General features: G+C 45.4%; 1 protein-coding gene across 7 annotated transcripts in view; it reads right to left on the reverse strand.

Annotated features, from left to right (window-relative positions):
- Positions 1–26,005, reverse strand: part of GOLGA4 (golgin A4) — a 267,321-nt gene that overhangs the window by 101,115 nt on the left and 140,201 nt on the right. For all 7 annotated transcript variants that reach the window (XM_073630579.1, XM_073630577.1, XM_073630578.1 and 4 more), the window contains one exon: positions 8,693–8,848. In XM_073630579.1, coding sequence (XP_073486680.1) covers positions 8,693–8,848 — 156 coding nt within the window. The remainder of the gene's footprint in view (positions 1–8,692; positions 8,849–26,005) is intronic.

Below are 26,005 nucleotides of genomic sequence, written 5' to 3' on the forward strand. Positions count from 1 at the left end.
GGCTGCATTCGTTTTCTTTTTTAGGCTTTATTTCCTTAATTATCACCGGGTGACCTGGCCAGCAAGTTTCTTGTTTTTCAACAGAACAAGATCAACCATTTACCACTGACAGGGGTGCCTGCAATGATCAGCTTTATTTATTTATTTATTAATGTAAAATCTTTATTCCAAAAGAAAAAGAAAAACAGTTTGCTATAACTGCTAATGTAACTGCAGTGAGAGTTGGAGTTTGGCTTCAATTTGTTAGTGTATTTAAATCTGCTAGTACATCCAACATTCCTCTCCCCCCAGACTGGCAATGCTGCTGTCCAAAGGTGTCCCTGTGCTACTCCATCCATAGTGGGGGCACTCTACAGGATGCGTGTTACTGGCCAGATCACCAGGTGAAAAAAGCCTGAAAGAAAAAACGAATGTAGCTACCACATCGAAGGACTGGTAAGTTACAATATATTACATTTTTGGTTTTGTATTTAATAACTTTCAATTATTTAACTAGTTAACCACTTCAATACTGGGCACTTTCACCACCTTTCTGCTCAGGCCAATTTTCAGCTTTCAGCACTGTCGCACTTTGAATGACAATTGCGTGGTCATGCAATGCTGCACCCAAACAAAATTTGTATCATTGTTTTGAGACAGAGCTTTCTTTTGGTGGTATTTATTCACCTCTGACTTTTTTTATTTTTTGCTAAATGAAAATTTTAAAAAAAGTTTAGTTTCGGTTACAAAATTTTGTAAATATTCAAAAATTAAAAGCCAGCAGCTGCACATACTGCAGCTGCTGACTTTTAAGAATAGGACACTTACCTGTCCTGCAGTCCAGCGATGTCGGGTGCTGCCTCCACCATTGCAAGAAGGGGCTCAAGTAAGTAAGCTCAGGTAATTAATTAGGGAGATGCACACAGAAGGTTTTTTTATTTTAATGCATAGAATGCATTAAGATAAAAAACCTTCTGCCTTTACAACTCCGTTAAGCCTCACATGTTGGGTACCTATTCAAATTGGGTAATATATTGAGTTTATGTATCCTAAAATTAACTTTAGTGTGCGCACCACTACCTGACTGTTGGTGTGAAATTAACCCGACTACCAGGGACTACACAATTTACTCCTCTCCCCATAACACCTTCTCTCACATTAGATTACTTTTTTTACATTGCTCAATCTCCTAACTTCAGTTCAAACCTCAACCATAGCAGCTGACCCTTGGGTCAGATTGCAGTTCAGTGACCCTCGCTCTCTCCTCACTATGGGCAGCCCCTGCTGAGCACAACAGGACTCTTAATGATGAACTATTGTTGGATGAATCGCCTATATGCGTTATTTCATAATGGAATACCTTAAATAAAACTGCAATAAAACAATCTACCCACTGACACTGTGGGAGGCCGATAAGGTGGTGATTAGGGGTGACGGAATTAAACTGGCTTTGTCCCTTAAAACAGCAATGTGTGAATCACCTTCAACAGCTGGAGAGCACTTCCAAGAGAAAGTAAAAGCCTTTAAAAGACCCACATCCAATAAATTGGTTCTAATCTGCCTACTGTCACTACCCTGAATGATACAAATAAAGCACCTTTGATTGTTAAAAAAAAAATAAAAATAAACTAGATCCAGACTGGGCCACTCGTGAGCTCAATCTTGTACTAGTACATCAATCCAAGAAACAACTATGCCAAACAATGCAAAAGTTCTATTGGAAAGGAAATAAACAATATACGCTCTTGGCAAACCAGCTGTGATGCACAGGCCCAAGTTATATACCACGCCTACGCCTCCCTATACGAGCACTTTCTAGTGATCCAGCAAAGATAGTAGCAGAATTTGCTAACAGTCCTGCAAACCTTATTCAGCTGATGAGTCCTGTGAAATGCACAAGCAGATGCTCTGCTTAACTCTCTTAACATACCACGCATGCAAGATGCATTTAAGGAAGCCTTAAAGCAACCTATAGATGTATCTGAAGCATTGACAGCCCACAAGTCTTTAAAATCTAATAAAAGACCAGGTCTGGACAGGTACACTGCAACATATTATATGAAATATGCTTTATTGGCTGCAGCCTTTAACTATTTAAGACACAGCCATCGATTCAGTCCGGAATCACTATTGGCATCGGTTTGTATGATTCCAAAGCCCCACACTGAATAACTAAATAGGTGAATTTTTGTCCGATATCCCTACTAAAAGTAGATCGTAAACTGCTGGCAAAAGTCCTGGCTGCAAGGCGTATTTCCAGAAAGGTCAAGTTTGCTTTAAACCCCTACTCCAAGCAGGGGATATTATACATTGGGCTATTCTTTTGATTGAAGCCGCACAATGTTGTTAAACACCCCTAATAATGTCATTACTCAATATCAGGAAGGCGTTCGACTCCCTTTTCTGACCCTACTTATATCAGGTCTTACAGAAGTGGGGCTTTGGACCACAATTTTGCAATTGGATAACAGCCTCTACTCCCCCCCTATGTACAAAGAAAAATGCTGCACCCTCATTTGCTCCTGAAGAAGTGGGTGACCGTGAAATATGTAGAGCAGCATGACAAGGATGGTGGAACCTGGTGAACCCACCCTTCGCCCCCCCACCACCAAAATTCTATACTGAATTATCGCTTTAAGTACAAAGTATATAGTGGGGAAGGTCCTCTGTCCATCATTTGGGGCAAATATAGAGTTATGTAACGGTTGTAAACACTTTTTTCATATGATATATATAAAAAAAAAAAATTTTAAAAGTGATATGTGGTACCTATAAAGTCCATACATGCATTTCTTTTAGTTTTAGTAGATCCTATATCTTGGATGTAGCACTTGGTACCTTGAACATGATATTGATGGACACAAAGCTGTCCAGTTCAACCTGGATTCCAAGAGGTCGATGTCCAGAATACCCCAGCAATAACAGATCTCCCTGAACTCCTCTGACATTCACATCAAGGAATTCCTTGCCCTGGACGACAGGCACATAGGATAATACAGAGACAGGTTTGACCTATTCCAGGCCGACAGAATGTTATACTGCTGGGGTCTGGAATGCCATTGAGCATATGGGACCACCTCAAACAAGGCCACCATGACACCCAGGATGTTCTTGGATGTTCTCACCAAGGGATTTGCAGTGGATCACATGGCCCTAACCTGCTCCCTTAGGGAAACATGTTTCCCTGTGGAAAGGGGCAATTTGTTTTGATCGTATCGCGCAGCAATCCCAGGCAATCCAGATGCTGGAATAGTTTAAAAAACGACTTCTGTAGGTTGTGAACTAAACCTGTTGGGACCCCTCTTGCAATAGTGGATTATCCAGGTATCCTAGGACATGAACACCTATTGACCGCAACAAGGCCAATACTGGAGCCAAGACTTTTGTTAAGGGAGAAGCTTGGGGAGCCATGGCTAAGCCAAAATTTCACAACCTGAAGATGGTTGTTCTCCACTACAAAACGAAGGAAATGTTGATGTGAAGAAGAGAGAAGAATGTGTAAGAAACATGCATCTTTGATATCGATCGATGCTAAGAATTCCCCCAGCAGAAGGACTGCTGTGCAGATTTCATCCAGAACTTTGTGACCTTCAGCAAAGGGTATAACAAATTTAGGTCCAGAATGGGCCTGACCTCATTCAGTTTGGGAACCATGAACAGGTTCCAGTAGAATCCCTGATACGTCTCCTCAGGGACCTGTATTACAAATTTCCTAGGCCAAAATTTGGGATACAGCTTTTAGTAAGTCTGCTCTGCGCTGAAAAGACCAAGACACATTTGACAGCGAAAAACGATGGTGGGATCAGACCTGAATCTCCAGTTTGAACCCAGAGAACCTCCCGTACTAGCGGCCTGCATTCAGCACACATCCCACCATTGATCCCAGTGGGGACAACCCTTCACTGTGAAGCGGACTTGGAACCTATATTTGAGGGCCTAGAGAATCAAGATTTGCAGTGAAAGGAAATGCCCAGTTTAGCCATGAATGTAGGTGCATGTGGGGAATGAAAGGACAAATTTCTCTGAGTCAAGAGACCTGACTTTCTGGAGGAGACCCTCATCTTTTTTCTGCGAAGAAGGGTACTCTTTCCACCTGTAATCCTCTTCATGTAGGCATCTAAAGACTCTCTAAACAAGGTGTTCATCTTCAAAAAACATTCTTTTCAGTCTTTTCTTACAGCCTGGTTCAAAAAACCAAACACCTTAGCCAGAGAATTCTCTGCATTTCTACAGACAGAGCTACACTATACGATAATTGACAGAACTCGTTAGTCATGCCATTGAACAAAGCCTTAAAACACTTATCTAAAGGATCCCTGAAAGTAAGCAAATCCTCAAACAGAACCGTGACAGATTTATTGGGGTAAAAAACAGCCAGGTCTACCTCGGGACCAACCATTTTTTTTGGAGAACTCCAAGAGATATTGTTGCACAAAGAGCTTAGGAGGAACATATACCTTTAATGGATGTTTATGCTTCAGAAGGGGAGGCCCCAAAACGTTTGTTTCTTATGTGTTTTGTTATGCTGTCTTCACAATAAACACATGAAATACATTTAATTGAAGCGCTAGTGACTTGGCATTTTTGTATCTGGTTCTGGAACGACACCATCCATGGATTTCACATAGAGCACCCATCATTACACAGCTGAGTGCTGTGAGGAATGCAACTTTTATTTTGGCCTTATAGGAGTCCTAACCCCTCACCATTCTATCCAAAGCAAACATTTAAATGTTTTGGCTTTATATACATATAACAAATTTTGGCATGGACAAATGTGCATATTTGTACATGCATGTATTGTAGCTGTATGCCTATTAGGGATGAGCTTCGAGTTCGAGTCGAACTCATGTTCGACTTGAACATCGGCTGTTCGCAAGATCGCCAAACAGCGAACAATTTGGGGTGTTCGCGGCAAATTTGAATGCCGCGGAACACCCTTTAAAAGTCTATGGGAGAAATCAAAAGTGCTAATTTTAAAGGCTTATATTCATGGTATTGTCATACAAAGTGTTTGGGGACCTGGGTCCTGCCCCAGGGGACATGGATCAATGCAAAAAAACGTTTTAAAAACTGAGTTTTTTTCGGGAGCAGTGATTTTAATAATGCTTAAAGTGAAACAATAAAAGTGTAATATCCCTTTAAATTTCGTACCTGGGGGGTGTCTATAGTACGCCTGTAAAGGGGCGCATGTTTCCCATGTTTATAACAGTACAACAGCAAAATTACATTTCAAAGGAATAAAGTCATTTAAACTACTTGCGGCTATTAAGGAATTGCCGGTCCAACAATACACATAAAAGTTCATTGATAAAAACGGCATGGGAATTCCCCACAGGGGAACCCCCGAACCAAAATTTAAAAAAAAAAAATGACGTGAGGGGTCCCCCTAAATTCCATACCAGGCCCTTCAGGTCTGGTATGGATATTAAGGGGAACCCCGGGCCAAAATTAAAAAAAAAAAAAAAAATGGCGTGGGGTCCCCCTCAAAATCTATACCAGACCCTTCAGGTCTGGTATGGATTTTAAGGGGAACCCCGCGCCAAAATTAAAAAAAAAAAAAACTGCGTGGGGTCCCCCCAAAAATCCATACAGGGCCCTTTTCCCGAGCACGCAACCTGGCAGGCCGCGGGAAAAGAGGGGGGACGAGAGCGCGCCCCCCTTCCTGAACCGTACCAGGCCACATGCCCTCAACATTGGGAGGGTGCTTTGGGGTAGCCCCCCAAAACACCTTGTCCCCCTGTTGATGAGGACAAGGGCATCATCCCCACAACCCTGGCAGGTGGTTGTGGGGGTCTGCGGGCGGGGGGCTTATCGGAATCTGGAAGCCCCCTTTAACAAGGGGACCCCCAGATCCCGGCCCTCCCCCCTGTGTGAAATGGTAAGAGGGTACCTACCATTTCACTATAAAAGTGTCAAAAATGTTAAAAATGACAAGAGACAGTTTTTGACAATTCCTTTATTTAACCACTTAAGGACCGCCTAACGCCGATTTACGTCGGCAAGGCGGCACGGGCAGGCAAAATCACGTACATGTACGTGATTTGCCTCTCGCGGGTGGGGGGTCCGATCGGACCCCCCCCCGGTGCCCGAAGCGGTCCCGTTCTGTTCCCCGGCGATCCGAGATGAGGGGGAGGCCATCCGTTCGTGGCCCCCCCCTCGCGATCGCCGCCGGCCAATGGGAACACTCCTTTGCTGCTGTATGCTAAACAGCAGCAAAGGAAATGATGTCATCTCCCCTCGGCTCGGTATTTTCCGTTCCAGCGCCGAGGGGAGAAGACATCAATGTGAGTGCACAACACACTACACACACAGTAGAACATGCCAGGCATACAAAACACCCCGATCCCCCCCCCGATCGCCCCCCGATCCCCCCCCAATCACCCCCCCCCTGTCACAAACTGACACCAGCAGGTTTTTTTTTTTTTTTTTTTTTTTTCTGATTACTGCATAGTGTCAGTTTGTGACAGTTACAGTGTTGGGACAGTGAGTATTACCCCCCTTTAGGTCTAGGGTACCCCCCTAACCCCCCCTAATAAAGTTTTAACCCCTTGATCACCCCCTGTCACCAGTGTTGCTAAGCGATCATTTTTCTGATCGCTGTATTAGTGTCGCTGGTGACGCTAGTTAGTGAGGTAAAAATGCTTCTTCTTTCTTCTATCTTCCTTCGGTTTCTTCCTTCGTCTTCTTCCTCCGGTGTTCTCATCCGGCATCTTCCTCCGCGGCGTCTTCTTCCCTTCTTCTCCGGGCCGCTCCGCATCCATGATGGCATGAAGGGAGGCTCCCGCTGTGTGACTCTTCTCCTCGTCTTCATCTTCTTTTTGGGCCGCTCCGCATCCATGATGGCATGGAGGGAGGCTCCCGCTGTGTGACGCTTCTCCTCTTCTGACGGTTCTTAAATAACGGGGGGGCGGGGCCACCCTTTGAGGCACGGGGACTTGATAGGACTTCCCTGTGGCATTCCCCGTGACGCCACAGGGAAGTCCCGTCAAGTCACCGTGCGTCAGAGGGGGGTGGGGTCACCGGGTGCCCCCCCCCCCGTTATTTAAGAACCGTCAGAAGAGGATAAGCGTCAAACAGCGGGAGCCTCCCTCCATGCCATCATGGATGCGGAGCGGCCCAAAAAGAAGATGAAGATGAAGAGAAGAAGATGAAGTGAAGAAGATGAAGAGAAAAAGATGAAGAGAAAAAGATGAAGAGAAAAAGATGGAGAGAAGCGTCACACAGCGGGAGCCTCCCTCCATGCCATCATGGATGCGGAGCGGCCCAGGGAAGAAGACGCCGACGCAGCGGAGGAAGATGCCGGACAAGAACACCGGAGGAAGAACCAGAAGAAGAAGAAGATGGAGGAAGAAACCGAAGGAAGATAGAAGAAAGAAGAAGCATTTAAATAAAGGAATTGTTAAAAACTGTCTCTTGTCATTTTTAACATTCTTGAAACTTTTTTAGTGAAATGGTAGGGGTACAAGTACCCCCTTACCATTTCACACAGGGGGGAGGGCCGGGATCTGAGCATCCCCTTGTTAAAGGGGGCTTCCAGATTCTGATAAGCCCCCTGCCCGCAGACCCCCACAACCACCGGCCAGGGTTGTGGGGATGAGGCCCTTGTCCTCATCCACATGGGGACAAGGTGTTTTGGGGGGCTACCCCAAAGCACCCTCCCAATGTTGAGGGCATGTGGCCTGGTACGGTTCAGGAGGGGGGGGGTGCTCTCTCGTCCCCCCCTCTTTTCCTGCGGCCTGCCAGGTTGCGTGCTCGGATAAGGGTCTGGTATGGATTGTTAGGGGGACCCCACGCCGTTTTTTTTTTAATTTTGTTGCGGGGTTCCCCTTAAAATCCATACCAGACCTGAAGGGTCTGGTATAGATTTTGAGGGGGACCCTACGCCTTTTTTTTTTTTTAATTTTGGCGGGGTTCCCCTTAATATCCATACCACACCTGAAGGGCCTGGTATGGAATTTAGGGGGACCCCCACGTCATTTTATTTTTTTAAATTTTGGTTCGGGGTTCCCCTGTGGGGAATTCCCATGCCGTTTTTATCAATGAACTTTTATGTGTATTGTCGGACCGGCAATTCATTAATAGCCGCGAGTAATTTTAAATGACTTTTTTTCCTTTGAAATGTCATTTTGCTGTCAGACTGTTCTAAACACGGGAAACATGCGCCCCTTCACAGGTATACTATAGACACCCCCCAGGTACGAAATTTAAAGGGATATTACACTTTTATTGTTTCACTTTAAGCATTATTAAAATCACTGCTCCCGAAAAAACGGCCGTTTTTAAAACTTTTTTTGCATTAATCCATGTCCCCTGGGGCAGGACCCAGGTCCCCAAACACTTTTTATGACAATAACTTGCATATAAGCCTTTAAAATTAGCACATTTGATTATTCATGTCCGTGTCCCATAGACTTTAACGGTGTTCGTGTGTTCAAACAAATTTTTTGCTTGTTCGCAAGTTCTGGTGCGAACCGAACAGGGGGGTGTTCGGCTCATCCCTAATGCCTATATACAACAGTAACTTATATAGTTTGTTTGTTTTCATCCTAAAGTCAGTCAACCAACAATTTCCTGCTTGCAGCTGAACGGCAATTGCAAAGGTTTTTTCCGAAAAGCTATTACACCCAGCAATACAAAATGTAATCATCCAACTAGACTGTTAGCATTTCCAATGAACAATGGAATGAACAAGGAATAATAAATAGCATACCGTTCTACATTCTTCAAGTTCCTGCTGCATTTCCTGAAGCTGATTTTCAGTCTGAGTCTGAATGGCTTTCTTTTGAAGCTCCATCTCTTCTAAAGCAAGTAATGCTTGTTGCTCTTTGTCTTGAAGAGAAAGTAAATGCTCTCCCTGAATCTTTGCCTGCAATGTGCAACAAGAATCGGTAAGTATGAAAGAAAAAGAAAAATTGCAATGTTATTTAAACCAGAGCCAGAATATCAAATGATAGAACCAAACTTGGGGAAAGTTTGCAATAATCTGGAAGCAAGCAGACTGATAGGTCACTATCAGAGGTCACTAGATAACCTAGGGGAGATCTATGAGTGGACTGGATTCCATCTACCAGCAAAGCTTTTTTGGCCCTGCTTCTCCTATGGAACACAGGAGTATGGTTCGTTTTGCACTCCTGTGACCTGTTTTCAGCCGACAGTGGTCTAAAGTCTGCTGTAGGATGACCTCACTTAGGCGGTTCAAGCGCTGGGTTGATCCCAACTTTACAGCTGAGCCAGTAGGCGATGGAGGGGAAGAACAGAGAGCTGGTGACTGACAGTCACCACTCTCTGCTCAGAGCAAAGGGGAGAACTGAGTGATCAGCGGTATTCGATCGCTCAGTTCTCAATGCAGAGGCAGCAGGGGATAAATACAGCAGCGGATCGATGCTGCATCCATCTAGGTGAGTATACATTTTTTATTTTATTTTTTTTTTTTTTTTAGGAAACCCAACTTCTTTTAACCACTTGCCGACCGCCTAACGACTATACACGTCAACACAATGGCACGGGCAGGCAAAATCACGTACCTGGTACGTGATTGCCTTCCTGCGGGCGGGGGATCCGATCGGACCCCCCCCAGTGCCAGCGGCGGTCGGCTTTGGTCTGGGAGCGTTTAGAGATGAGGGGGAGGCCATCCGATCATGGCCCCCCCCCTCGCGATCGTTCCCAGCCAATGACAATCATCCCCTACACAGAGGCAGAGGATGTGATGTCATCTCTCCTCGGCACCGGAACGTTCCGGCGCCGAGGAGAGAGGACATGTGAGTGCACCAACACACACACACACACAGTAGAACATGCCAGGCACACTTTACACCCCCGATCGCCCCCCGATCAACCCCCCCCCCCCCCCCGTCACACTGACACCAAGCAGATTTTTTTTTTTTTTCTGATTACTGCATGGTGTCAGTTTGTGACAGTTAGAAGTGGTAGGGCAGTTAGTGTTAGCCCCCTGTAGGTCTAGGATACCCCCCCTAACCCCCCCTAATAAAGTTTTAACCCCTTGATCACCCCCCGTCACCAGTGTCGCTAAGCGATCATTTTTCTGATCGCTGTATTAGTGTCGCTGGTGACGCTAGTTAGTAAACATTTAGGTTCGCCGTCAGCGTTTTATAGCGACAGGGACCCCCATATACTACCTAATAAATGTTTTAACCCCTTGATTGCCCCCTAGTTAACCCTTTCACCACTGATCACCGTATAACCGTTACGGTTGACGCTGGTTAGTTCGTTTATTTTTTATAGTGTCAGGGCACCCGCCGTTTATTACCGAATAAAGGTTTAGCCCTCTGATCGCCCGGCGGTGATATGCGTCGCCCCATGCAGCGTCAGATTAGCGCCAGTACCGCTAACACCCACGCTCGCAGCACACGTATAACTGCAGCGTTTGCAGAGTCAGGCCTGATCCCTGCGATCGCCAACAGTTTTTCTGGTAGCGTTTTGGTGAACTAGCAAGCACCTGCCCCAGGCAGCGTCAGGTTAGTGCCAGTACCGCTAACACCCACGCACGCAGCGTACACCTCCCTTAGTGGTATAGTATCTGAACGGATCAATATCTGATCCGATCAGATCTATACTAGAGTCCCCAGCAGTTTAGGGTTCCCAAAAACGCAGTGTTAGCGGGATCAGCCCAGATACCTGCTAGCACCTGCGTTTTGCCCCTCCGCCTGGCCCGGCCCAGCCCACCCAAGTGCAGTATCGATCGATCACTGTCACTTACAAAACACTAAAACACATAACTGCAGCGTTGGCAGAGTCAGGCCTGATCCCTGCGATCGCTAACAGTTTTTTTGGTAGCGTTTTGGTGAACTGGCAAGCACCAGCGGCCTAGTACACCCCGGTCGTAGTCAAACCAGCACTGCAGTAACACTTGGTGACGTGGCGAGTCCCATAAGTGCAGTTCAAGCTGGTGGGGTGGCAAGCACAAGTAGTGTCCCGCTGCCACCAAAAAGACAAACACAGGCCCGTCGTGCCCATAACGCCCTTCCTGCTGCATTCGCCAACCCTAATTGGGAACCCACCGCTTCTGCAGCACCCGTACTTCCCCCATTCACATCCCCAACCAAATGCAGTCGGCTGCATGAGAGGCATTTTCTTTATGTCCTCCCGAGTACCCCTACCCAACGAACCCCCTCAAAAAAGATGTCGTGTCTGCAGCAAGCGCGGATATAGGCGTGAAACCCGCTATTATTGTCCATCCTGTCCTGACAATCCTGGTCTTTGCATTGGTGAATGTTTTGAACGCTACCATACACTAGTTGGGTATTAGCGTAGGGTACAGCATTGCACAGACTAGGGACACTTTCACAGGGTCTCCCAATATGCCATAGCATTTTGAGAGACCCGAACCTGGAACCGGTTATAGTTATAAAAGTTACAGTTACAAAAAAAAGTGTAAAAAAAAAAAAAAAAAACACAAACAAAAATATAAAATAAAAAAAAATAGTTGTTGTTTTATTGTTCTCTCTCTCTCTCTATTGTTCTGCTCTTTTTTACTGTATTCTATTCTGCAATGTTTTATTGTTATTATGTTTTCTTTTCAGGTATGCCATTTTTTATACTTTACCGTTTACTCTGCTGTATTGTTAACCATTTTTTTGTCTTCAGGTACGCCATTCACTACTTTGAGTGGTTATACCAGAATGATGCCTGCAGGTTTAGGTATCATCTTGGTATCATTCTTTTCAGCCAGCGCTCGGCTTTCATGTAAAAGCAATCCTAGCCGCTAATTAGCCTCTAGACTGCTTTTACAAGCAGTGGGAGGGAATGAACCCCCCCCCCCCACCGTCTTCCATGTTTTTCTCTGGCTCTCCTGTCTCAACAGGGAACCTGAGAATGCAGCCGGTGATTCAGCCAGCTGACCATAGAGCTGATCAGGGACCAAAGTGGCTCCAAACATCTCTATGGCCTAAGAAACCGGAAGCTATGAGCATTTTATGACTTAGATTTCGCCGGATGTAAACAGCGCCATTGGGAAATTGGGAAAGCGTTTTATCACACCGATCTTGGTGTGGTCAGATGCTTTGAGGGCAGAGGAGAGATCTACGGTCTAATAGACCCCAATTTTTTCAAAAAAGAGTACCTGTCACTACCTATTGCTATCATAGGGGATATTAAAAAAAAAAAAAAGCACCCCTGTCCCCCCTGCTCTCGCGCTAAGGCGAACGCAAGTGTCGGTCTGGCATCAAATGTAAACAGCAATTGCACCATGCATGTGAGGTATCACCGCGAAGGTCAGATCGAGGGCAGTAATTTTAGCAGTAGATCTCCTCTGGAAATCTAAACTGGTAACCTGTAAAGGCTTTTAAAGGCTTTTAAAAATGTATTTAGCTTGTCGCCACTGCACGTTTGTGCGCAATTTTAAAGCATGTCATGTTTGGTATCCATGTACTCGGCCTAAGATCATCTTTTTTTATTTCATCAGATATTTGGGCAATATAGTGTGTTTTAGTGCATTAAAATTTTAAAAAGTGTGTTTTTTCCCCAAAAAATGCGTTTGAAAAATCGCTGCGCAAATACTGTGTGAAAAAAAAAAAATGAAACACCCACCATTTTAATCTGTAGGGCATTTGTCATGTCATGTTTGGTATCCATGTACTCGGCCTAAGTTCATCTTTTTTATTTCATCAAACATTTGGGCAATATAGTGTGTTTTAGTGCATTAAAATTTTAAAAAGTGTGTTTTTTCCCCAAAAAATGCGTTTGAAAAATCGCTGCGCAAATACTGTGTGAAAAAAAAAATGAAACACCCACCATTTTAATCTGTAGGGCATTTGCTTTAAAAAAAATATATAATGTGTGGGGGTTCAAAGTAATTTTCTTGCAAAAAAAAAAAATTTTTCTTCATGTAATCAAAAAGTGTCAGAAAGGGCTTTGTCTTCAAGTGGTTAGAAGAGTGGGTGATGTGTGACATAAGCTTCTAAATGTTGTGCATAAAAAGCCAGGACAGTTCAAACCCCCCCAAATGACCCCATTTTGGAAAGTAGACACCCCAAGCTATTTGCTGAGAGGCATGTCGAGTCCATGGAATATTTTATATTGTGACACAAGTTGCGGGAAAGAGACAATTTTTTTTTTTTTTTTTTTGCACAAAGTTGTCACTAAATGATATATTGCTCAAACATGCCATGGGAATAAGTGAAATTACACCCCAAAATACATTCTGTTGCTTCTCCTGAGTATGGGGATACCACATGTGTGGGAATTTTTGGGAGCCTAGCCGGGCACGGGACCCCGAAAACCAAGCACCGCCTTCAGGCTTTCTAAGGGCGTAAATTTTTGATTTCATTCTTCACTGCCTATCACAGTTTCGGAGGCCAAGGAATGCCCAGGTGGCAAAAAAAAAACCCCAAATGACCCCATTTTGGAAAGTAGACACCCCAAGCTATTTGCTGAGCGGTATAGTGAGTATTTTGCAGACCTCACTTTTTGTCACAAAGTTTTGAAAATGGGGTCATTTGGGGGGGGGTTTGTGCCACCTGGGCATTCCATGGCCTCCGAAACTGTGATAGGCAGTGAAGAGTGAAATCAAAAATTTACACCCTTAGAAATCCTGAAGGCGGTGATTGGTTTTCGGGGCCCCGTACGCGGCTAGGCTCCTAAAAAGTCCCACACATGTGGTATCCCCATACTCAGGAGAAGCAGCTAAATGTATTTTGGGGTGCAATTCCACATATGCCCATGGCCTGTGTGAGCAATATATCATTTAGTGACAACTTTAAAAAAAAAAAAAAAAAATTGTCCCGCAACTTGTGTCAAAATATAAAATATTCCTTGGACTCAACATGCCTCAAAGCAAATAGCTTGGGGTGTCTACTTTCCAAAATGGGGTCATTTGGGGGGGTTTTATGCCATCTGGGCATTTTATGGCCTTCAAAACTGTGATGGGTAGTGAGGAGTAAAATCAAAAATTTACGCCCTTAGAAATCCTAAAGGCAGTGATTGGTTTTCGGGGCCCCGTACGCGGCTAGGCTCTCAAAAAGTCCCACACATGTGGTATCCCCATACTCAGGAGAAGCAGCTAAATGTATTTTGGGGTGCAATTCCACATATGTCCATGGCCTGTGTGAGCAATATATCATTTAGTGACAACTTTTTGTAATTTTTTTTCTTTTTTGTCATTATTCAATCACTTGGGACAAAAAAAATGAATATTCAATGGGCTCAACATGCCTCTCAGCAATTTCCTTGGGGTGTCTACTTTCCAAAATGGGGTCATTTGTGGGGGTTTTGTACTGCCCTGGCATTTTAGTACCTCAAGAAACGACATAGGCAGTCATAAATTAAAGGCTGTGTAAATTCCAGAAAATGTACCCTAGTTTGTAGGCGCTATAACTTTTGCGCAAACCAATAAATATACACTTATTGACATTTTTTTTACCAAAGACATGTGGCCAAACACATTTTGGCCTAAATGTATGACTAAAATTGAGTTTATTGGATTTTTTTTAGAACAAAAAGTAGAAAATATCATTTTTTTTCAAAATTTTCGGTCTTTTTCCGTGTATAGCGCAAAAAATAAAAACGGCAGAGGTGATCAAATACCATCAAAAGAAAGCTCTATTTGTGGGAAGAAAAGGACGCAAATTTCGTTTGGGTACAGCATTGCATGACCGCGCAATTAGCAGTTAAAGCGACGCAGTGCCAAATTGTAAAAAGTGCTCTGGTCAGGAAGGGGGTAAATCCTTCCGGGGCTGAAGTGGTTAAGTTTCATAATATTATTATAATAAAGGGTGACCAATGCAGGGGAGCTTCATATGTCCTGTACTCAAAAGATAAGGAATTTACAGGTAAGTCAAATTTTCTATTATCTTAATCATACAAGACAGGATAGGACTGGCATTTATAGACCATGGGAAATAACTAGGCATTAAAACTGAGCGGTGGGCAACAACATACCAACCTAAAACTTTCTCCAAAGAAACAAGGGTTTAGGCTTTGTTCACACTAGTGTGAGCCATAAGTCCCGTGTTTGCTCGGGCATGGCAGCCTATTCATTTGAATGGGCTGCTGTGCCACGTGAAACGCTCTAAAAAGGTGCATGCACCTTTTTAAAAACGTGGCCGCAGGGAAATCGCATGGTCTTTTTGACCATGTGGTTTCCCTGGGGTTCCCACACCCACGCTGTGGGCTGAGATGTGTGGGGCTGCCACTCAGAATGAATGGCAGCCCCACACATCTCACAAGAGAAGTGCGATTTGGCTGCGGGAATCAATGATTCCCGCACCCAGAAAGCACAGTGTGGACTAGAGTGAACCTAGCTTTAAGGAACCAGAGTAAAATATTTGTACAACAGCTTGAAGCACTTTGCAGTTGAAGCTCGCATCAGCTAAGGTTTGAACATCCATCTGGTAAAATTTGGAAAACGTGATCAGGTGGAGGCTTTGCAAGGCTGGGATACAGATGCCTGATACTGAAAAGCCCAGGAGACACCAACAGCTCTGGAAATGGCTCTGATGGGAAAGCTAGGAACTTTTGCCTTAAGGCTTCATTTAGGCTTGCAGTTGGGGAAGGGGGGTGTCAAAAATGTGCGGTTGAGCCACATTCTTGTTGCCCTCCAACCACCCCCCCTTAGGCTGCGATAGGCAATGGACGTATGTTTACATGCCCGAAAGTTCATCCGACATGTAGTGATTCCTCAACTTAAAGTCACTAGGGAAGCGCTGCAAACGCCCTACAACCACATGCAATGTATGCTTTTGCAGCACGTTTGTCATCAAAAATAGCGTTAAAACAGGTGGTGAGGAGGCGTCCCATCGCTTCCTCACTGCCTGTCAGTAGCCTCTGGAGTGGGATGTGAACGTGGATCAGGCTTTAGAGGAAAAGGAAATTTAGACGCATTTCTGAATCTCCCCTAAGGATGTAGGCCCTGGAAATGAGCTCATCCATTTGGCAATGGTGGAGCGGGAAGCAGGGTGTCCTCTACAAGACCCTCTGGGTAGAACAACAAAAGTGCCAACATCTTGCGAAAATAGGTAGTGTCTGCCAAGTCAACCACATCCAAACAATGTAAGGCAATCTCCTTGCCAGGTTTTGGGGCAGATGGAGACCACCTCAGGTAAAAAGAAGCTACTGGTCTCAAGATCACCTTTTCCTTGCGCAAAAAACAAGAAAAGGGTCTTTATAAAATAGAGAAGGGTGAGTTCTTCCAAACTGAATGTCTCTATTCAGTTCAAAGAGGGTCTCTGAAGAACAGAGAGTACCAAGTTGAGATTACAAGGTAACACAGGAGGTGAAATTGGGGAAATTATGTGAACAACTCCCTTTAGAAAGGTCCTAATAAGGGATTGCAAGGCGAGAGATATCTGAAAGAGGATGGATAAGGCTTAAGCCTGTCCCTTGTGTGTGTAGTCAGAGCCACACGCTGGTCAAGACCAAACTGAAGAAAAGCCAAAATATGAGTGATACAGTAGAGGTAGAGACTTAAAGTGTTGCTAAAGGTAGGACCCTGCATTCACTATATCTGGTCACCCACAGTACACAGAACATGAAAATGCAATTATTTTAGTAAATATAAACTGCTAAATACCTTTTCTCATGAGCAGTAGATAGCAGTCTTATGACTTCTATCAGTGTCTGGCCCAGCATTGGTTAAAACTTGTAGGAGGGGTTTTCATTCTCCTCTGACTGTCCTATGAGGCTGCATGACCCCTGATCCTCTGTCTGGACAGTGCTGATTGGCCTTGTGCTGATCACATGTACCCTCCCATAAAAAAAGAAAAACCCTCCAGAAATACACACCAAGCTGAGCATGTGCCTCCAAGGCTCCATACTATCAGCAAATGGATTGGGGACAGTAAAAGAAAGGGGGGGGGGGAGAAGACAGGATCAAACAGCCTTTTTACACAGTGCAGAGGATTAACCCCTTAGGTTCCACTGTGAGTATAACACGCATGCTTTACTGCATATACAGACTGATTTTTACTGTTGTGGGTTTATTAACACTTTAAAGTGGACCTTCAGTCATTTTATTCAACTTTCCATCTATTAAATCTTCTGCCCTTGTTTTAGCGTTGGATAGTAAAACATATTTTTTCTGACAGTAAATACCTTATACAGCCCACTTCCTATTTCTTGTCTGGTAAAAAGCTTAGGCTTATGACATCAAGCACAGCTCTCTCTCTTACTCTTATGAGAGTTTGCCAGGAATGGAGGGGGGGATGAGTCACAAGAGGGCAAATTGGGGGCTGCAGAGCTGGAGGTGTCCCTCTTGTGTGTCTGTGTAAATCCAGGAAGTGAACAGGCAGTATCTTCAGCTGCCCACAGTTAAATGGTTGCAGCCAGACTCAGTGGAAGAAGATTTCTGCAGCATATTTGGCAAGTACAGAATCACAGTAAATATAATATAATATGCAAAGCGGTTGGCGGGAAGCTTCAGAATGGCAAAGATGTTTTTATTACAAATTATGCGAGCAGACTGCAGTTCCTCTTTAAGATTTACATGTGCAATTGTAAATCTTGTGGGAGATGGAGCTCCTTGCTCTGAGTTAAGTGGGAAAACTGAATAAGAAATATCCCTATCCTTTAGGATTTGGCCGTGGTTAACCTGCCAGGAAACAGAGGAAGTCTGTGTACCACGTTCTTTGGGCTACGCTGATTACAATCACTGGGGCTGTTTTCTTCTCAATCTTGTCAGCAGTTGAGAAAGAATCACGATTGTGGGGAGGGCATAAACCACAAGAATTGAGCCCTAGGAATCACCATAGCATCTATTGTGAAGGCTAAAGGATTCCTGGTCTTGTATATAAATTTGTTCAGCTTGTTCTTGCACCAGGATGTCAGCAAGTCCACAGCTGGTTTTCCCTGCCTATATCAAAGATTTTGAAAGATTTTAGGGTTCCGAGACCACCTCCCTGGATCTAGACGTGGACAGGTTAGGAGGTTAGGGATGCTTCCTCTGCAGTCACAGCAGACACTCGGATATTTTTCCGTCTGATATTTTCACCACAGGCATACTGGATTTAAGAATTTTCTCCATAAGCATGCAGCAACAGCACTAAAGAAGGGGAGTCTTTATTCCCTCGAAATGTGTTGGCTTGATTTCATTTGTTGCTACTCTAAATAGTGCCTTTTTAAACCCACTTTTATGGGATGCCTGGCACTTCTTTACATCCATTCTTCTAGATAAAGAGATCTGGCAGCCAATTCTCCACTCCTAGAATGTGGACAGCCCAGAGAGTTGGAATGTAATGTTCTGCTCATGACAGTTTTAGACTCATCACTTTTATGGCTGCTAAGCTTTTGGTGCTCCCCTGACAAATTATGTTTGACACTTCTGTGGCATTGTAGGATTGTACACTGAATAGGTGACCTTGTAGAAGGAAGGTCCAATGTTCAAGATACAATTTAATGGTTCTCAATTCCAGAATGTTGATGGGTAGTTTTCACTCTTCCTGGGACCATGTCCCCTGGACAGTCAGGGAGCTGTCTGTCCCAAACTGTAAGACTCGCATCTGTTACCATGCCCCAAATAGTTTGAAGGCATGAATTTTCCATATCTATGGCAAGATATGTGCCCCTGGATGACGTCATCTGTGACGAAACGGCGTAGGGAGGAGCGGCGTGCTGACGTCACCACAAACAAAGCGAGGTCCCGGAAGCAACGGACGATTTTCGAGAGGCGGTCGGCTCTAACCATTTATGACACGCTTTTTACTCTTAAAGATTTTGTAAGTGCAATCTTGTTTTTTATGATTATTAAATGTTTATGGAATTACACTATGGAAGCCTTCTTTTTTAACATGGAGAACTGCTGTCCGTGAGTTACTCAGGGATAATTCCAGCAGAGGAGAGGTGACATCTGGTTGACAAACCTAGAGACTCTGGCTGGGGTATAAGCCACAGGCGGATGCGATATCCCTAAAAAGAGATCAACACAGCTGGTAAGCGGCAGTAATTTCTCAGGTGGAGGAATCTTTCTATCCCAAATCACTACTTCTTGGGTGTCTTCCGTTTTAAGTCACCAATAATCAGTGAACTGAGGACACTCTATGCAACTGTGAACACCACTTGAGTGTGAAAATCGAAGTTACTTACCGGTAACGTTTTTTCCAAGAGTCTTTCAGGACAGCACACTTGGAGAGACCTCAGCTCCTCCCCTCTTAGGAAACACCACCTCCACCAGACCTTTAAGTCGCCCCTTCCTTCCAACCCATCGGTTTTTGCACGAGAACCTCCGGCCAGTCTAGGGAGACATAAGAACACATTATAACAACCTTCATATTCCTGATGTTCTCATGTTCTAGTGGCAAGACAACATTTTGGGTGGGTATCGGTGCTGTCCTGAAAGACTCTTGGAAAAAACGTTACCGGTAAGTAACTTCGATTTTCCCTATTTCGTCTTTCAGGACAGCAAACTTGAGAGGATAAGCGAGCACTTACCCTAGGGTGGGACTACTGCCTGTAGAACTTTACGCCTAAAGGCCTGGTCCTGGGCAGACAATAAGTCCAGTCTGTAGTGCTTAACGAAAGTCTTAAAACTTGACCACGTTGCTGCTCTGCAGATCTGATCGGGTGTAGCACCAGCCCACTCTGCCTGTGACGTTGCCATAGCCCTAGTGGAATGAGCCCTAATACCTTCCGGAACTTCCACCCCTTTTGCTATATAGGCCTGACTGATAGCCAATCTTAGCCATCTGGCTATAGTGTGTCTAGAGGCTTTGGAACCCATCCTTGCCCCTGAAAAAGAAACAAAAAAAGGAATCGCATTTCTTAAACTGCTCCGTAACCTCCAGGTACTTTAATGCACATCTTCTGACATCTAGCTTGTGGAAGACATGCTCCTGTTCCTTTACAGGATTTGAACAAAAAGTGGGTAAACAGATTTCCTGGCTTCTATGAAATTCAGAAACCACCTTCGGAAAAAAGGCCGGATCGGTTTTAAAAATAATCCTATCTGGAAAACTTGAAAGAAAGGAGCCCTCCTAGAGAGGGCCTGTAGCTCACTGACCCTCCTTGCAGTAGTGATAGTGATAGCTACTAAGAAAACTGTCTTGAGGGTTAAAAACTTCACCGTACAAGACTCAATAGGTTCAAAAGGACCCTCTGTAAGGGCCTGCAATACTAAGGACAGATCCCATACCGGAAAGGGTGAGAGCTGACTGGTCTCTGCCTTCTTAAAGCTCTAAAAAACCTGGATATCCAAGGATTTACTGCTAGCTGTTGCTCAAGGAATACACTTAAAGCAGACACCTGACTTTTAAGGGTACTAAGTGCCAACTCCTTATCTGCCCCACTCTGTAGGAACTCTAGCACCGCTACTGGACTGCGAACACTAAAGGAGCTTTCTGCGCACCAAGAATTGAATTTCTTCCAGACCTTCAAATAGATCTTGTGCGTCTCTTCTTTCCTAGAATTTAGAAGAGTTGTTACCAATCCTTCGGAAAGCCCCTTACTTCTCAGCATGTCCTCTTCAGTAGCCAGGCAGCCAGATTCCACCTCTCCACCTGAGGGCAGCAGATTGGACCTTGATATAGTAGATCTTCCCTGACCGGCAATATCCAGGGTGGTTCCACCGCCAGCTTCTTTAGGACAGAGACCCATGGCCTCCTGGGCCAATGTGGTGCTATCAAGATCAGGGTCGTGTCCTCTAATTGGAATTTCCTCAAGACCGCAGGCAACAGAACAGGAGGGGGGAAGGCATAGCATTTGGAAAAATGCCAGCTCTGAGACAGAGCGTCCTCCCCTATCGCCCCCTCCCACCGATTCAGGGAGAAGAAGAGGGGAGCTTTCGTGTTCTCTCCTGAAGTGAAAAGGTCCACACATGGGACCCCCCACTTCTGGATAATCATCTTGTAGATGACTTGACTGAGGACCCAATCGCTTTCCCTCAACTTCCTCCAGCTGAGGAAGTCTGCTCTCTGGTTTAATTCCCCCTTTAGGTGAACTGCTGATAGTGAGAGCACCGTGACCTCGGCCCAACTGATAATCGTTTCCGTCAGAGCCCAAAGGGAACCGCTTCTGGTGCTCCCCTGCTGGTTGACGTAAGCGGCTGCTGAGGAGTTGTCTGAGCGGATCTGCACATGATGTCCCCGGAGCTCCTGTTGGAAAGCTCTGAGAGCCAGACAAATGGCCCTCAGTTCTCTCTAGTTCGAGGAGTATCTTGCATCCTCGACTCCCCAGGAACACTGCGCCAGACTCTCCCCCAGGTTTGCGCCCCAACCTGTGCCGCTTGCGTCTGTTGTCACAATCTTGGACACAGGCAGTACCCATTCTAGACCCTGCGATAGGTTTGCTGCCTTTCTCCACCACCACAGGGATCTCTTTACCCGTACGGGAATGTAAACCAGGGACTTCTGAGTGTGGTCCCAAACTTCCAGAATGAACAACTAAAAAGGACGGAAGTGCAATCCTGCCCACCTTACTGCTGGGAGGGCAGCTGTCAGCAATCCCAAGGCTGACATGGCCTTTCTTATGGAGATCTGCTGATTGCCCTGCAAAACTGCCAAGGCTCTGTCTATTTTGCCAATTTTTTCTTCGGGAAGAAAAACTCTACGTTGGGTTGAGTGCAGGATGTAACCTAGGAACATGATCTTCTGGGATGGAACCAGGTTGGATTTCTCCAAATTTAGGAGCCATCCCAGATGTTCCAATATTCCCCTTGCTTCTTGCAAATCCTGGACCAGCTGCTCCGGCGAGAGAGCAAAAAGGAGCAGGTCGTCCAGGTATGCGATTACCGAAATTCCCCGAAGACGCATAAAGGCCAGAGCCTCCACCATAACTTTGATGAATATCCGGGGCGAAGAGGATAGCCCAAAGGGGAGGGCTTTGAACTGAAGATGCAGTACTTCCTCCCTGGAACTTACTGCCAGTCTGAGGAATTTCTGACTGTCCTCTGCGATCGGAATGTGCAGATAGGCGTCCCTTAGATCTATGGATGCCATGTAGCAATTCGGAGGAAGTAGTGTTTTTACAGAAAAAATGGAATCCATCCGAAACCTCTTGTAGGAGATTGATAGGTTCATGGTTTCAGATTCAGGATGAGCCTGAATTTCCCTGAAGGATTCCGAACCACAAAGATGTGGGGATAGAAACCCCTGCCTATCTCTCCGGATGGGACACGCGATATTACATCCTGCTGTTCTAGATCTTCCAGCGAGGCTAGTAAGGCCGCTGCCTTTTCCGCACACTTTAGCAAGTCCATGACTAGCAGCCTGTGTGGGGGGGACTTGAGAATTCTAATCTGTACCCCCCTCCTTACAATCCCTAGTATGAACGGATTGGAGGTAACTGACTCCCACTGTGGGAGGAAGGCCCCCAGTCTTCCTCCCACTGGGGTTAACTTGTCATTGGGTTTTTCGGGGCTGTTCAGGAGGGCGAAAAATCGCTCCTCTGCGCCCTCTGCCCTTGTTGGTCCAAACTTTTTTCTGGGACTCTGCTCTCGGAAAATTAAACTTCCTTTGTGATCGAGTTTTCTTTTTAGGCTGTTCCCCCAACCTTTTCTTTAAGGGGAAGGTCTTCTTTTTATCGGCCGTTCGGTCAAGAACCGCCTCTAGATCTGGACCGAACAGCAAGTCCCCCGTGAAAGGGACTCCACAAAGCTTGATTTTCGAAGCATTGTCCCCCTGCCAGGTCTTTAACCAAAGAGCTCTCATGGCTGAGTTGGCCAAAGCAGAAGATCTAGCATACATGTGGACCGACTCCGCTGAGGCATCTGCAATTTATGCGATCCCCTTCAAAAGCATTGGGGAGGAGGAGAGAATAGTCTCCTTAGCGGTCCAGCTTCAATATGAGCTTTTATATGTGTTAGCCAGTGCTCCATGTTATGGGCCACCACTGTGACAGCCATGGCAGGCTTGAGGTTGCCTAGAGATGAATCCCAGGATTTTTTAAGTAGAGAATCAATCCGTTTGTCAGTGGGGTCTGCGAGCACCCCCATATCTTCAAACGCCAAGTCTTATTTTCTGGATACCTGAGAGAAGGCTGCATCCAGTCTAGGTGACTTGTTCCAAACAGCAGCTTCATACTCTGAAAAAGGGAATCTGCGCTTTAAGGCTCTAGAAAAGAAAGGCTTCCTTTCTGGGTCCCGCCATTCCTTTTTAATGGTACCTACTAGGACCTCATGTACCGGAAAGACCTTTTTCTTCTGCTCTCCAAGACCCACATACATTCGGTCATGTACAGACAGAGATTTCTTCTCCTCTTGGATACCTAGGGTGGTGTGGATTGCTCCCAAGAGCTCTTCCACCTCCTCCAAGGAGAGTTTATATCGGGAGGTTCTGGAGGACTCGCCGTCCACCTTCTCTCCGTCTGATTCTCTTGAGGAATGTGAGGAAGCACTATCTGGTTCATCCTCCAAAGCCTCTCTGGAGCCCCCCAGTAACTCCTCACTGACAGAGGGACCTGAAGGACCAGGTGCGACATCAGAGGACTGGCTGGGGGCTGTATAGGCTGAAAACTTTCAAACAATGCTTTAAAAGATTGAAAAGTGCTGGAAAGCTCCTTAACAGAAGCTGCCAGATGCGAACTCTGTTCCATAGAGTGTTCCTTGACTAAGCCTTCAATGCATTTACTGCACAAAACCTTCCCCCAGGACTCCCCTAAAGTAGTCCTACATGATGGGCACTTTCTTATGGACATATGCAAGGGCTTGGTTTTCTCTGCAGATCTGTCCTGAAACGACAAAACAAGCCCCACCAGCATCAGCAACAGTCTCTTTTTAAAAATAAAAATCACGCGACCAACACCAGGAGTGCACCCCCCAGGACCGACCACCACCAGGGTCCCAAACCTGCCTCTCCTCCCCTCTGACCACTAGGAGGGGGTTCACCCATGGAGCTAAGTGGGAGCATGGTAAGGGAACACCACCACAGGGTTCCACTTACCTTAGTGTGGCTGGTGCTAGCGTCACAGAACGGGAACCATCAGTCTCCGACATCCCTCTGGCCAGGGGAGTGGTCCGCCTCAGGATGCTCCTTTGGCTGTCACTACAGCCTTAATGGAGCCCGCACCAGCAGACGCGCCGTTCGTTTTCCAAGCCGCGGGTTGAACGGAAGTGCCTTCCCCGCCGGAAATGACGTCGCCCGTCATCCGACTCAGCGCTGAGCTCCACGCTGACTCCCCAGAGCGAGGGGGATCTGGACACCTCCGCATCGCCCTCCCCAGGCAGCAGAGAAATGAAGGCCCAGACCTCCACATTCCCCAAGGGAGGACTGGGAGCGCAATGCCACTGCAGGTAACTAGATTCCCCATGAGTCCTGCTGTGTATGAGACCTCAGTCTCTCCTTCCAGGATTACACCGGCCTCAGCCTTCCCAGCTGAATTAGCCCAGGTTCCTAGCGATGTCTCCTTGCTGGAGGAAACACTAAAACTGACGGGCTGGGGGGGAAGGGGCGACTTAAAGGTCTGGTGGAGGCGGTGTTTCCTAAGAGGGGAGGAGCCGAGGTCTCTCCAAGTGTGCTGTCCTGAAAGACGAAATAGGGAAAATTGCTTTTTCAGAGGACTTTCTGTTGGTGTGAATTTCTCAGAGGACTCTCAGCTCTGATATTTATTTTGTGACCACTTTTTAATGTACTTACGTTCAATTATTTTGATTCACATGGTTACATCGTAGATCCCTGTATTTTAGTGTTTTTTTTATCATTTGATTGGGAGTGATCATATCCTCCATCTGATATGGACATTGATTTTACGTGGACATAGGTTACCATATCTTTATAGTCTTATGCTGCGTAGTTTACCTTTTTGAAATTATTATATTGTGTGTATCTCACATTTAAGCTGCAGCAGGACCTAATATTCACCGTCACTACTTTTTTAGTAGAATGGCTCACTAGTAGTATCTCTACCTTGGACATATCTATGGCAAGATTGGAAATTCGAACATTGTCCAGGTAACCTGTGATATGACCACCATGGTTTTGTCAAAGAGCCAAAAGTGGGACAAGCACTTTTGTGAACACTCAGGGTGCAGCGGAGAGCCCAAATGGCAGTGCCACAAAATGGAAGTGCTGGCTTCCACCAACCAAAAGTAGAAAAAGTGTTGGTGTGATTTGAAAATGGGAATATAGAGTAAAGCATCCTGCATGTCCACTAACAACAGAAAATGCCCTAGCCTTGATGTCCTAGATTGCATCTCAAAAATCTTAACACAAAGAAATCTGTCTAGTATTGAGCGAATGGACTCATTTAGTTTGAGGACTTGCTTAAGTAAAAACCTTGAAAATCGTTCTTTCCGGGGAATTGGTAGAATTACTCTTTGTGCCTTAAGTTGGTGCAAGGCAGTTAGAAGGTAAAAAGCAAGGAGGGGGCACGAACAGAAATTTGATTTTGTACCCTTTTGAAATCACAGATTGGATCCAGAGGTCTGGTATGTCTCGGGTTGAGAATGGTGCAAATACCAGAAATCACTCACTCCAAAGAGTGGTGGTGTCCATTCAATAAGTTCTGCGCTACTGAATGTCCAATAAACCAAAACAAACATGTAATTATTAAAAAAAGATATCACACTGGTGATAATATTGCAATCATGACCTTATCCATAAATTGCTAAATACAAATTCATAAAAAGTTAAATAAGTTGACTCAGTGTCTTAAAATATCTTGATGTGACTAATCCACCAGGAAGTACAACAAATAAATATCCGTGCTCTCCACCTGTGTGCACTAGCCGCTCACCTCATATACTGACCCGTGTCACCAGCAAGTCAACAATAGCAGTTCCCCTCTGGGGATGATAGGTGCCTATGGCGTGGTGTTGGCGCTCGGGTCTTCTTCCCGTCGCATTTCCTATGGTAGGCTCTATGAGCCTCGTGAGCACTCCTCAGTGGCGGATATGTGAGGGGAAAAAAAATGGCAAATCTTGTGCTCTCTGTATATTTAAAATTAATTTTTCTTAAAATCAAGTAAAAAACTCACAAAGAGATGGCACTACAATCAATGCAAGCTGGACAGGCAAAGTAACATTGATATCTCACAAGGAAGATGGGCGCAATGTGATGTCAGCGTGCAGACTCTGCCCCCTTATACGCGCCTGGCGGTGGCGAAATCTGCTTTAGTCACATGGTGCCTGCCTGAGAGGGAGACATGG

The sequence above is a fragment of the Aquarana catesbeiana genome, linkage group LG05, assembly GCF_042186555.1.
Source record: "Aquarana catesbeiana isolate 2022-GZ linkage group LG05, ASM4218655v1, whole genome shotgun sequence".
NCBI lineage: Eukaryota > Metazoa > Chordata > Amphibia > Anura > Ranidae > Aquarana > Aquarana catesbeiana.